At 42.0% G+C, this 14,127-nt stretch overlaps 1 protein-coding gene across 1 annotated transcript in view; it reads right to left on the minus strand.

Moving 5' to 3' along the window:
- Positions 1–5,312: 5,312 nt before the first annotated feature.
- The window catches only part of LOC112255582 (zinc transporter 6), an 87,056-nt gene continuing 78,241 nt past the window's right edge, over positions 5,313–14,127 (minus strand). The window contains exons 11-15 of the mRNA XM_024428525.2: positions 12,966–13,085; positions 11,906–12,008; positions 11,175–11,222; positions 7,126–7,194; positions 5,313–6,474 (exon numbers count right to left, since the gene is read on the minus strand). Coding sequence (XP_024284293.1) covers positions 5,908–6,474; positions 7,126–7,194; positions 11,175–11,222; positions 11,906–12,008; positions 12,966–13,085 — 907 coding nt within the window. The 3' untranslated portion in view covers positions 5,313–5,907. The remainder of the gene's footprint in view (positions 6,475–7,125; positions 7,195–11,174; positions 11,223–11,905; positions 12,009–12,965; positions 13,086–14,127) is intronic.

The following is a 14,127-nucleotide window of genomic DNA, read 5'->3' on the forward strand; positions in this document are numbered from 1 at the left end:
AGCCATCTCCTCTTTCGTGAGGCAGCAGGAGATTATATAGTATTATGTATTTTTGTTTTGTTTCCTGTTTGGACCCCAGGAAAGGCAGTGGCTAATTGGGGATCCCAATAAATACTTCTACTAAACAGAAATGGCACAGAACAGAATAAATCATCTATATAGTCATTCAGTCAATCTGTGCCACTTGAGAGCTGCAGTGGCCTAAACAATTAATACTTGACAAAGGGCAAATTGCACTGATGTGTGAAGTAGATCATGACAATTCAGAAATATATAATGAATACGGACACGCACACATCCTCAGACAATATACCAAAGACCCATTACCAGAATCGAACTCCAATTAAAAAGCACTCTTATAAAAATCATTGCAACTGGAGGCATTATGTGTGAGAAATCGATCTGATAAACCAAGATACAATTTTAATGCGATTTCATAAAGACTGGAATAAAAACAAAACATACGAGACCTATGAAATACTCACGCTATAATTTTGAGTTGTATCCAGTGTACACTGGATAGGTGCAGTGAAATGTGTTGTTTTACAGGGTCAGCCATGGTAGTATGGCACCACTGTAGCAAATTAGAGTTAAGTGCCTTGCTCAAGGGCATATCGACAGATTTTTCACCTTGTTGGCTCGGGTATTCAAATCAGCAACCTTTACTGGCCCAATGCTCTAACCGCTAGGCAATCTGCCACCTCAAGCAACTAGAGTCAGGCATTTAGAGCAAAATAAATGTAGCCTTAGGTGTTGCTGCTTCGAGGATGCTCTGTATATGGTCTGTATTCTGGCCTGACAGAATAATCACTTTACAACTGTGCAAATGATCCATTGGAAAACAGCCTAGTCAGTTGCTTTCCAAGCAGCACTGAGGATAACTTCCAGTACTGTTTAGCTACTGAATGAGTCATCCAATAAGGAGATTTTAGGATAAAACTACAGTCTGAGTAAGTGGTTCTAAGTGGTCTAAGGCTGTGTTTACACAGGCAGCCCAGCTGTAATATTTTTTTCTACTAATCAGTCTTTTGACCAATCACACCAGATCGTTTCACATCAGATCTTTTTCAGTGCTATTGGTAAATTAAAAAATATCAGAATTTGCCTGCCTTTGTAAACTAAGGGGTTTCCTAAAGAACATAGGTGATGTTGGCCATCACTCTACTGGAATGTTATCTAGAGCAATTTTCTACAATTTTCTAGGGCATTCAGGCTTTATTTTTCCAGCCCAACTAATCAAGGGCAGGCTGATTCGTTGAAGCAGGTGTGTTCATAGTACAACCTCTACAAGGCCCCCCCCTTAGCCTTGTAAATTTGCCGATTTGTAAGTTAAGATTTGTCTATATTCTTTTCTCAAAAGTCACTAGAAATAAGCATTTAAAAACAGTTTTTAAACATGTCAGAGGCCTTCCTACACCCCCTGTCTAAGCCCACTAACACACCTGATTCAACTAATCAGGTGTGTTAATATATACTGGAATGAAACACAAAATTCAAGCAGTCTGAATACTTTCCGAAGACACAATATTTTATATATATATATATATATATATATATACAGTCAAAGTTGGAAGTTTACATACACCTTAGCCAAATACATTTAAAAACTCAGTTTTTCACAATTCCTGACATTGAATCCAAGTAAAAACACCCTGTTTTAGGTCATTTAGGATCACCACTTTATTTTAAGAATGTGAAATGTCAGAACAATAGTAGAGAGAATTATTTATTTCAGCTTTCATTTCTTTCATCACATTCCCAGTGGGCCAGAGGTTTACATACACTCAATTAGTATTTGGTAGCATTTCCTTTAAATTGTTTAACGTGGGTCAAACGTTTTGGGTAGCTTTCCACAAGCTTGCCACAATAAGTTGGGTGCATTTTGGCCCATTCCTCCTGACAGAGCTGGAGTAACTGAGTCAGGTTTGTAGGCCTCCTTGCTCTCACATACTTTTCCAGTTCGGCCCACACATTTTCTATAGGATTGAGGTCAGGGCTTTGTGATGGCCACTCCAATACATTGACTTGGTTGTCCTTAAGCCATTTTGCCACAACTTTGGAAGTATGCTTGGGGTCATTGTCCATTTGGAAGACCCATTTGCGATAAAGCTTTAACTTCCTGACTGAGGTCTTGAGATGTTGCTTCAATATATCCACATAATTTTCCTCCCTGATGATGCCATCTATTTTGTGAAGTGCACCAGTCCCTCCTGCAGCAAAGCACCCCCACAACATGATGCTGCCACCTCCGTGCTTCACGGTTGAGATGGTGTTCTTCGGCTTGCAAGCCTCCCCCTTTTTCCTCCAAACATATGGATGGTCATTATGGCCAAACAGTTCTATTTTTGTTTCATCAGACCAGAGGACATTTCTCCAAAAAGTACAATCTTTGTCCCCATGTGCAGTTGCAAACTGTAGTCTGGCTTTTTTATGCCTTTTCGGAGCAGTGGCTTTTCTTCAGCGGCAATTCAGGTTTTGTCGATATAGAACTCGATTTACTGTGGATATAGATGCTTTTGTACCCGTTTCCTCCAGCATCTTCACAAGGTCCTTTGCTGTTGCTCTGGGATTGATTTGCACTTTTCGCACGAAAGTACGTTCATCTCTAGGAGACAGAACACGTCTCCTTCCTGAGCGGTATGACGGCTGCGTGGTCCCATGGTGTTTATACTTGCATACTATTGTTTGTACAGATGAACGTGGTACCTTCAGTTGTTTGGAAATTGCTCCCAAGGATGAACCAGACTTGTTGAGGTCTTGGCTGATTTCTTTTGATTTTCCCATGATGTCAAGCAAAGAGGCACTGAGTTTGAAGGTAGGCCTTGAAATACATCCACAGGTACACCTCCAAATGACTCAAATGATGTCAATTAGCCTATCAGAAACTTCTAAAGCCATGTCATAATTTTCTGGAATTTTCAAGCTGTTTAAAAGGCAGTCAACTTATTGTATGTAAACTTCTGACCCACTGAAATTGTGATACAGTGAGTTATAAGTGAAATAATCTGTTTATAAACAATTGTTGGAAAAATTACTTGCGTCATGCACAAAGTAGATCTCCTTACCGACTTGCCAAAACTATAGTTCGTTAACAAGATATTTGTGGAGTGGTTGAAAAACGTGTTTTAATGACTCCAATGTAAGTGTATGTATAATTACAACTTCAACTGTACATACACAACCGGTCATTCCAGGGTCTTTATTTTTTTAAACAATTTTCTACATTATAGAATAATAGTGATGACATCAAAACTATGAAATAACACAAATGGAATCATTTAGTAACCAAGAAAGTGTTAAACAAAATATATTTTATCTGAGATTCTTCAAAGTAGCCACCCTTTGCCTTGATGACAGCTTTTCACACTCTTGGCATTCTCTCAACCAGCTTCATGGAGGTAGTCACCTAGAATGCATTTCAATTAAAAGGTATGCCTTGTAAAAAGTGGAATTTTTTTCCTCCTGAATCAGTTGTGTTGTGACAAGGTAGGGGTGGTAAACAGAAGATAGCCCTATTTGGTAAAAGACCAAGTCCATATTATGGTAAGAACAGCTCAAATAAGCAAAGAGAAATGACAGTCCATCATTACTTTTAGACGTGAAGGTCAGTCAATCTGGAAATTGTCAAGAACTTTTAAAGTTTCTTCAAGTGCAGTCGCAAAAACCACCAAGCGCTATGATGAAACTGGCTCTCATGAGGACCGCTAAAGGAAAGGAAGACCCAGAGTTACTTCTAATGAACGTATCCTCTTCAGCAGTGTTACCAGCCTCAGAAATTGCAGCCCAAAACAAGCTTCACAGAGTTCAAGTAACAGGCATCTCAACATCAACTGTTCAGAGGACACTGCGTGAATCAGGCCTCCATGGTCAAATTGCTGCAAAGAAACCACTACTAAAGGACAGCAATAAGAAGAGACTTGATTGGGCCAAGAAACACGAGCAATGGACATTAGACCGTTGGAAATCTGTCCTTTGGTCTGATGAGTCCACATTTGAGATTTTTGGTTCTATCCGCCGTGTCTTTGTGAGACGCAGAGTAGGTGACGGCTGATCTCTGCATGTGTGGTTCCCACCATGAAGCATGGAAGAGGTGGTGAGATGGTGTGGGGGTGCTTTGCTGGTGACACTGTCACGTGATTTATTTAGAATTGAAGGCACACTTAACCAGCATGGCTACCATAGCATTCTGCAGCAATACGCCATCCCATATGGTTTGTGCTTAGTGGGACTATCATTTGATAATGACCCAACACACCTCCAGGCTGTGTAAGGGCTATTTGACCAAGAAGGAGAGTGATGGAGTTCTGCATCAGATGACCTGGCCTCCACAATCACTTGACCTCAACCCAATTGAGATGGTTTGGGATGAGTTGTACCGCAGAGTGAAGGAAAAGCAGCCAACAAGGGCTCAGCATATGTGGGAACTCCTTCAAGGTGAAGCTGGTTGAAAGAATGCCAAGAGTGTGCAAAGCTGTCATCGGGGCAAAGGGTGGCTACTTTGAAGAATCTAAGATCTATTTTTATTTATCTATTTTTAACACTTTTTTGGTAACTACATGGTTCAATATGTGTTATTTCATAGTTTTGATGTCGTCACTATTATTCTACAATGTAGAAAATATAAAAAATAAAGAAATACCCTGTGTCCAAACGTTTGACTGGTACTGTATGTATGCATGTATGTTTTGTTGTTGTTGTAGTAGTATTTTACCCTTTTTCTCCCCAATTTTGATATTGCCTCATTTCTGCAACTCCCCAACGTGTTCAGGAGGCAAAGGTCGAGTCATGCGTCCTTTGAAACATGACCTGCCAAACCGAGCTTCTTAACACCCGCCTGCTTAACCCAGAAGTCAGCCACACCAATGTGTCGGAGGAAACACCGTTCATCTGACAGAGGTCAGCCTGCAGGCGCCCGGTCTGCCACAAGGAGTCGCTAGAGCGCAATGAGCCAAGTAAAGCCCCACCCCAGCCTAACCCTCCCCTAATCCGGACAACACTGGGCCAATTGTGATACAGCACGAGATCGAACCTGGGTCTGTAGTGACGCTCTAGCACTGTTTATGATCCTCTTCACTATTCAACATTCGCTCTCAACAACACTCACAGGTAGCCCAGGGTGCCTTTTTTTACTCAACGTCTTAAAGCTTCGGTCAGGATATTATGTTGGAACATTTACTTAGGCCTACCTCATTTCTTATACCCAAACTCCGATCCAGTCATGCCTATATGCCTAGGATAATTAATGTCCCACACTGAGTCTTTCAATAGACATTGACCTATAAAGTTAGTGACAAATAATAGGGCAAGTATAGTACATTTGCATTTAATTTATTGCAGACTATACTGAAACGGAAAATTACAGTTTTTGTTTTCCATTAAAGGTGAAAATACATACAGACCGCTCCTTCACAATGAGGTTGGCATTAAGAAACATTAGTGTAACAAAGTGATGCCTTTAATGCAGCAGTTATGGGGCAAAACATAAGAGTCTAATTATCCCATTATGTATTGACCCTGCATTAGGTCACCGTTTTCTACCTACAAATATTACTCCAGGTAGGAACGGCTGAGCTGACCATCTTGTGATGACCATTTACCAAGGGAATAATAGTTAATGTAATCAAACATTCAAGTCCTATGAGCACGAAAGTCAATGAATGGTTTAAAGCACACAAAAGCCATAGAGCTCTTCCACGATTCCCAATCAGAAGAAAAATGTTAACTGGCATATCATATACAGAACACATGCCTACAGTTAATTTCAAACTCATTTGCTTTTTGAAGAATAGTACAAAAAAAATATAGAAAATCCACCAAAGGTCAGAATGTATGTCCTGGTCCCATCAAAATAAATACCATTATATATTCTCTCTGAATATCCCACTTCTATACCTTTTGTTCTAAACATCAGGGTCTGTACTGGCTGTACTGTGATGGGAGAGGGTTGATTCCAAATCGCTGTGGCGCTGCGCCTAAGGCAGTTCTGAAACCTTGTTGTGATGAAGGCATCCCTACACCCATTCCCAGGTTCATACCCATCCCCAGCTCACTCCCCGGCCGGGCTAGGTTTTGGTTGAGCATGTTGGTGTAGGGGGAGGCTCCGTAGTTGAGGCCCATGCTGTAGGGCCTCTGGTGCTGGGTGCTGGGAAGCACCATGGGCTGGACATGCCTCCCTGGGGTGTTGAAGGAGAACTCTGGCGGTGGGCTGCTGAGTTTGGATGGGGTGGAGGTGAGCCGGTCCATGTCCTCAGAGGATTTGGGGGGAGGGGGGACAAAGCTAGACAGGCCCCCGTGGTCAGAGGGGCTGAGTGTGCCGGCTGGGAGCACTCCGGCCATGAGGGAAGGCCGGATCCAGTCATCCTTGAAAATCTGAACCGTCAGCGTGGACACGAGGGGGAAGAGGCGGTTGGTCACATGGGCCAGCACCATCTGCTCGTTGGCATCCCGGCGTATTCGAACATGGACAGAGCCAGCCTGCACACAAAGCCGGTGGAGGAGACAAGGAGTTAAAGAGTCAGTCTGCGTGTTTACTCCACATTCTCTCTCTCTCCCTTTCTCTCCCTCTAGCTCTACTAGGGCATACAATCTGGAGAGAACAGTGTGGCAACAACCCAGAACTGGGTGACAACAACTGAGCACAGCAGCAACACCACTGTATAAACTTAGTCTACACAGGAATTTACGAGTGCAGCCAAGAAGCTGGTCTATTTATCGATATGACAGCAGTGATGCGTAACGTTACCATTACATTATACTGCTATTATGCAGAGTGCAAATAAGTGTTATTTCATTGAATGAGATTTAACGTAGAAGACCAGACAGAATCTGTATTTAAGTCATTCTACATGAAGCAACACTGTTAGAGCCACAGTCTGAATAATTCACATCTCAGGCGTTTCAATGAAACCCGAATGACTCCATTTCTGTCTTTATGCCATATTCCCTGTATTGGAGTACGACGTGACTACTGTCATCTTTTTGTGTGACTACTCTGTCTTCACAATGGGAATCAAAGAACATGGCCTTGCTTCTCCTAGAGGCAGAGCAAACAGAGCGTGACGCATTACGCTAGGAGTCTGCTGGGTATAATGAGGAGACAGCAGGGACAGAACGATGATGACGTACCAGAGAGCCAAAGCCCACCGTCCAGAAGTGTTCGTTACGGACCTCCAGGACCCCATCCAGAGTGGAGACCTGATGGAAGACAAGTACAGTTTTACACACATACTTACATACAGTCTAGATGTCTGCTCCTGCCCGCTCCCGCTGGCTTTCTGTCTGACTCCCACCCGCTCCCGCAATAACTGGTCCCGAACCCAACCACAGTCCCGCAATGTTATTTTAGGCGTATGTGACGCGGCTTACTTGCTAGCCATGGTCCCAGCAATTCTGCATCCTATAGGCAGTATCAAAATGTGCAAAAATACAGTGGGGCAAAAAAGTAGTCAGCCACCAATTGTGCAAGTTCTCCCACTTAAAAAGATGAGAGGCCTGTAATTTTCATCATAGGTACACTTCATCTATAACAGACAATGAGAAAAAAAATCCTGAAAATCACATTGTAGGATTTTTTATGAATTTATTTGCAAATTATGGTGGAAAATAAGTATTTGGTCAATAACAAAAGTTTCTCAATACTTTGTTATATACCCTTTGTTGGCAATGACAGAGGTCAAACGTTCTCTGTAAGTCTTCACAAGGTTTTCACACACTGTTGCTGGTATTTTGGCCCATTCCTCCATGCAGATCTCCTCTAGAGCAGTGATGTTTTGGGGCTGTTGCTGGGCAACACGGACTTTCAACTCCCTCCAAAGATTTTCTATGGGGTTGAGATCTGGAGACTTTCAAGGTCCTGGAGTGGCCTAGCCATGCTTCTTACGAAGCCACTCCTTCGTTGCCCGGGTGGTGTGTTTGGGATCATTGTCATGCTGAAAGACCCAGCCATGTTTCATCTTCAATGCCCTTGCTGATGGAAGGAGGATTTCACTCAAAATCTCACGATACATGGCCCCATTCATTCTTTCCTTTACACGGATCAGTCGTCCTGGTCCCTTTGCAGAAAAACAGCCCCAAAGCATGATGTTTCCACCCCCATGCTTCACAGTAGGTATGGTGTCCTTTGGATGCAACTCAGCATTCATTGTCCTCCAAACACGACGAGTTGAGTTTTTACCAAAAGTTATATTTTGGTTTCATCAGACCATATGACATTCTCCCAATCTTCTTCTGGATCATCCAAATACTCTCTAGCAAACTTCAGATGGGCCTGGACATGTACTGGCTTAAGCAGGGGGACACGTCTGGCACTGCAGGATTTTAGTCCCTGGCGGCGTAGTGTTACTGATGGTAGGCTTTGTTACTTTGGTCCCAGCTCTCTGCAGGTCATTCACTAGGTCCCCCCATGTGGTTCTGGGATTTTTGCTCACCTTGTGATCATTTTGACCCCACGGGGTGAGATCTTACGTGGAGCCCCAGATCGAGGGAGATTATTTTCTTCCATTTCCTAATAATTGCTCCCACAGTTGATTTCTTCAAACCAAGCTGCTTACCTATTGCAGATTCAGTCTTCCCAGCCTGGTGCAGGTCTACAATTTTGTTTCTGGTGTCCTTTGACAGCTCTTTGGTCTTGGCCATAGTGGAGTTTGGAGTGTGACTGTTTGAGGTTGTGGACAGGTGTCTTTTATACTGATAACAAGTTCAAACAGGTGCCATTAATACAGGTAACAAGTGGAGGACAGAGGAGCCTCTTAAAGAAGAAGTTACAGGTCTGTGAGAGCCAGAAATCTTGCTTGTTTGTAGGTGACCAAATACTTATTTTCCACCATAATTTGCAAATAAATTCATTAAAAATCCTACAATGTGATTTTCTGGATTTTTTCCCCTCATTTTGTCTGTCATAGTTGAAGTGTACCTTTGATGAAAAATACAGGCCTCTCATCTTTTTAAGTGGGAGAACTTGCACAATTGGTGGCTGACTAAATACCTTTTTGCCCCACTGTACCTAAGATTCTTACGTCACATGGCCCATTATATTAGGCTAACAGTAGGTATTACTGGGCTATATCAACCAACAGGCTAGATGGAGTTTGAAGAGAGCAGTGTGAACACTTGCACTTTCTCTTGAGCTACATTTTATAGCCTACCTTTAAGGAGCAGGACAAGTTTCAGATGGGACATATGGGTGATCAGTACTTATTTCAAGGCAATGTAGTAAACTATCGTATAAATCAGATTTAGGAAGTACATTTCCTTGGAAATGATAACTGCCCCATCATTCTCCACACATGCATTCGCCTTCTCTATTTAATTGAGACCACATGCCCACCTGATCTTGCACATATGGATATTGAACCTGAAGCAGCAAAAATGAGGGCGGACACTTGCACTTTTTCTTGAGTTACGTTTTGCATATAGGATGTAGCCTACCTTTAGGAGCAGGACTATTTGCAGGCAGAGACAAATAAATGGGTAATTCATATTTATGGAAAAGGAAAAGGCGCAATGCTCACTCACGATGGTAGCCTATGCATACATTGCACCTTTTCAATTATAACATTTTTTGATTGCACCTGGACTCACATTGGTTGAGGGCCCTACACTTCTTTCCATTATCAATATTACTTTACAGACACTGTAGTAAACTATAGCCTAATCATATTGAAATTCATTTCCTTTGGAAAGATACCTGCAACGAGTAGAGCCCGATATTAAAAATCACCAATATAGTTTTTTTTAATGCTACATCGGTTTAATTTCCCTGCAGTAAAACAACCGGAAGATATAGGGGCAGATGTTTTGTCACACAAAAACAAATCGGAATCAGCCACACCGGGCTTTAGGCACAGGATTCTCCACCCATGCATAGGCAGCCTACTCTACTTCACTGAAACCACACATACTGTTGGCGCACATGATCTCGCACACCCAACTAGGAGAGGAAGGCTACTAAACTTGATGCAGCGAAATTCTGAGGGTGTGTGAAAAACGCGACAAAGAAGTGCTTTTAATACAATAGGAAGGCAAACAAAGCAGAAAGACGTTTGTTTCCAAATAACCTGCGGGATCTGACCGCATCATGAAAAATGCAGACCGCGCCACAATCGCTGTAGGTGTCTAACAAAGTCTCTGCCATGAGGGGACCAGTATAACCTGACCGTGTGACCAGTCCCAGTCAACGCCCATGGTCTGAATAAACTATAACTGGCTCTAGTTATAATATTGCTAGAGTGGCACAATAGGATCCCAAGGGGCACAGTATATTTTAAAACATGTTAGGGAATCATTGCAAGTTGTTGCACACTGTGAAATACACTTCAATAATATATACATATAAAGCACAGAAACAAAAATTGGCTTCAATACACATGGTACACGCAACACATTTCAACTGCCTTATTTAGCGAGTGCAACGTGCTTGAAAAATAGGAAAGAGGTCAAAAGAGGACAACCCTCAGCAAACGCATCACTGATTGCCATTAGGAGCAAAGATGAGAGGTTCCCATTCGCTTCCAGCACTTTGCCCTCCACAACCATGGCGCCAAACAACTCCAGAGTTGTTGGACCATCAAAATCATTATTTAAATGTTTTCTGTCAACGGTTTGATCACTGTGTAAATATCCCGTATTATGTAAATAATTGACATGTATTCCACTTCATATGCCTCGTTATTAACATTGTATTTCATGTCTATCTTTAGCTCCATTTGGACATGACATTACACTTTGTTGTGCCGATGACATGGATGTCAATTAAGGCAGCCCCCGGCACCTCTCTGATTCAGAGCGGTTGGGTTAAAAGCGGAAGACACCTTTCAGTTGAATGCATTCAGTTGTACAACTGACTAGGTATCCCCCTTTCCCTTTATTGTTAGGATTATCTCCTCTCCACAATTCACTAGGGTTGTCCTCATTGCTTTTGTCTAGATGGAGTACAACTATGACCGGAAGTCACTTTTTGTAGCAGGTTAGGAGAGCATTTTAGCTAACCCCTTTCCTAATTCACCTAACTTGCTACGTTAATTCTTCAGACCCGTTGTCTAAGTATTACTAACCAGCCACAAAAAAGTAACTTCCGTAGCTGTATACCACCTAGTTAAAACCGTCCTTAATTGACCTCCCATCCTATTTCAATAGTTAATTAAACAAAAACATCACCCCCACTTGAGTGCTCTTACCTCTCTGAGCAGTTTGTCAAGCTGACCGATGACATGGGAGGGAGTGGTCTAAAGAGGACAGAACAGAACACAGCCAGGTGTGAGACACCAGTGTCTCTGTTCAAAACACAGTGCTCCAGAAAATCCACAGAAACTATTTTAATATTTTTTTAGTATTTATTTCTTTAGTCCACTGTTGATGCAGTCCCAAAATGTCTCCTGCATCATCATGATGATGTGGCCTTTGCTTCTTAAAAGTCCAATATCTTGAAAGCTTGACTGCTGCTACATGCTAACCACTAGGCTAATGTATTAATTTAACTAGGCAAGTCAGTTGAGAACAAATTCTTATGTACAATGACGGCCTACCGGGGAACAGCCTTGTTTAGGGGCAGAACGACAGATTTTTACCTTGTCAGCTCTGGGATTCAATCCAGCAACCTTTCGGTAACTGGCCCAACGCTCTAACCACTAGGCTACCTGCCGCCCCAACAGTGCTTCTTCCTTTAAAAGTTTTGAGCTTATGCCACGACCGTTTGTGGTAGATGGTGGTAAATTGTGTCATTCTGGCAACAATGGCTGACACTTAAATGACGTGCTGCAACTTTTATAGGAAGAACCACTGTAAGCCAAACATAATCCGGACAGAACATAACTCAGTCATTCCAAGAGTTTACAGTGTTGAGTTACAGTAAAGTTGTGCGATCCACATCACATTCAATTTAGACTGTGGACATGTTTGAATAGCCTACCTGAAGGAGCACCTTCCCACTGTACACACTCATAGGATACATGGTGCCAAAGATCATGAGGCCGATGGCCACCGCCGAAACTGTGTCCACAGCATTGTAATTACTAGAGAGAGAGAGAATCATCAGGTACTTCATAATAGATACTATTAGTACGTTATAAAGTTAGGAGCATATAGCTGTCAGGATAGAGCTGGGAGACATGGACAAAAATCCATATCACGATAAACTGACTGAATTATCATAACAATACGTTTATAACATCCATGTACACCATAACGGTATTCACAATCATCCATATAACATCATCCATATAACAATCACCAACTCAGTCTTGTGGTTAGTGTCCACCTTGAGATTGGAAGGCTGTGAGTTTGATCCCCGGCCAAGTCATACTGTATAAGACTGTAAAAATGGCACCTGATGAGTCACTGCTTGGCACTCAGCATTTTTTAATTAACCTTTATTTAACTAGGCGAGTCAGTTAGGAACAAATTATAGTTTAAAATGAAGGCCTACCAGGGAACATGCATGTTCAGGGGCACAATGACAGATTTGTACCTTGTCAGCTCGGGATTCGATCCAGCAACCTTTCGGTTACTGGCACCAACACTCTAAACACTAGGCTACCTGCCGCCCACAGTTCTTAATACCTGCCGCATTAAGGAGATAGATTGAGGGTACGGCCGTGCGATAGACTAGCTTTTGGCTCCTGCCCTATGAGCGGCTAGTGCAAGGCTATTTCCATATAAGCAGACTTATTTCATTTCAAAGTTCACATTTCTCTAGTATAGGCAACTTATCATTATGAGCGATATCAGCAAATGCCCACGATAAGTGGGCGGTGTCGATAATTTTCGGTTTATCGTCCCATCTCTATGTCAAGAGTTATCATGGAGGTTGATAGGTAACAAGAGGGATGTCAAAACACACATCAGGTCGATAATGAGGGCTTTGTGGGAACACAATTCAGAGTACATATTATTCTTCAACAATATTGATTTATAACTTCCCCGAATCCACAAACTAATTCCATTACACCATGTCGGAGGGGAGGACTTACTTGATCTCAATGAGCATGTAGGTGATGCAGAGTGAGAGAGCTCCGGCCACGTTGATTAAGACAAAGGGATTCATACGAGGCAGAAGGACACTGCTGAGACCAGGGATAATCCCACACAGGCTGAAAACATACAAACGCAAAAATAAAATTACTATACTGAGCCATTCAACCCTGCGGTGATGCTCCAAACGTGTCTAAACTTGTTAGAGTTACTGTGACAACACACATTACCAAAGTGACAACACACATTACCAAAGGGCAACCAAAGAAATCACACAAACAATCCAAGACAGGGACTCACAGAAAGCACCTGTAATATACACATATTCTTAAAAGTTAAAATATGAATAATGCTGAGACTAAGTGATTGTAATAACAATCTACTAGACACAAATATAAATGCAAAACATTTCAATGATTTTACTGAGTTACAGTTCATATAAGGAAATCAGTCAATTGAAACAAATTCATTAGGCCCTAATCTATGGATTTCACATGACTGGACAGGGGTACAGCCATGGGTAGGCCTAGGAGGGCATAGCCCCCTTGGGGAGCCCACCCACTGGGTAGCCAGGCACAGCCAATGAGAATGAGTTTTTCCCCACAAAAGGCTTTATTACAGCCAGTTTCATCAGATGTTCAGGTGGCTGGTGTGCTCACTGCGCTGCCAGACTCCAGAGGTGCAGTCAAATTTAAATATGCTCAAATCATTGGTCACATACACATGGTTAGCAGATGTTATTGCGAGTGTAGCGAAATGCTTGTACTAAACCATTGTTTAACATTACGATGCCGTCACCATCGACGATGGCTGCCAAACATTGTTGATACTCCGAGTATCATATTCATGTCATATGAAAGAATTCCCCTCGACCACGACCACAAATTTTGGAAAACAAACGTTCTTCATCGACTTTTGGTTATAAGGAAATAACAAAACATGCTGAAAAGCTGCTGTGTTGTTCAATGTGTGCTCAGAAAGTATTCACATCTCTTGACTTTTTCCACATTTTGTTATGTTACAAAGTGGGATTAAAATGAATGCCATTTTTCATCAACAATCTACACAAAATACTCTATTGTAAAAGTGGAAGATTTCTTTTTTACTGATGTTAGAATTTATGAAATATGAAACACTAATACACAATATACATACACAAAA

This window comes from Oncorhynchus tshawytscha, linkage group LG01, assembly GCF_018296145.1.
Source record: "Oncorhynchus tshawytscha isolate Ot180627B linkage group LG01, Otsh_v2.0, whole genome shotgun sequence".
NCBI lineage: Eukaryota > Metazoa > Chordata > Actinopteri > Salmoniformes > Salmonidae > Oncorhynchus > Oncorhynchus tshawytscha.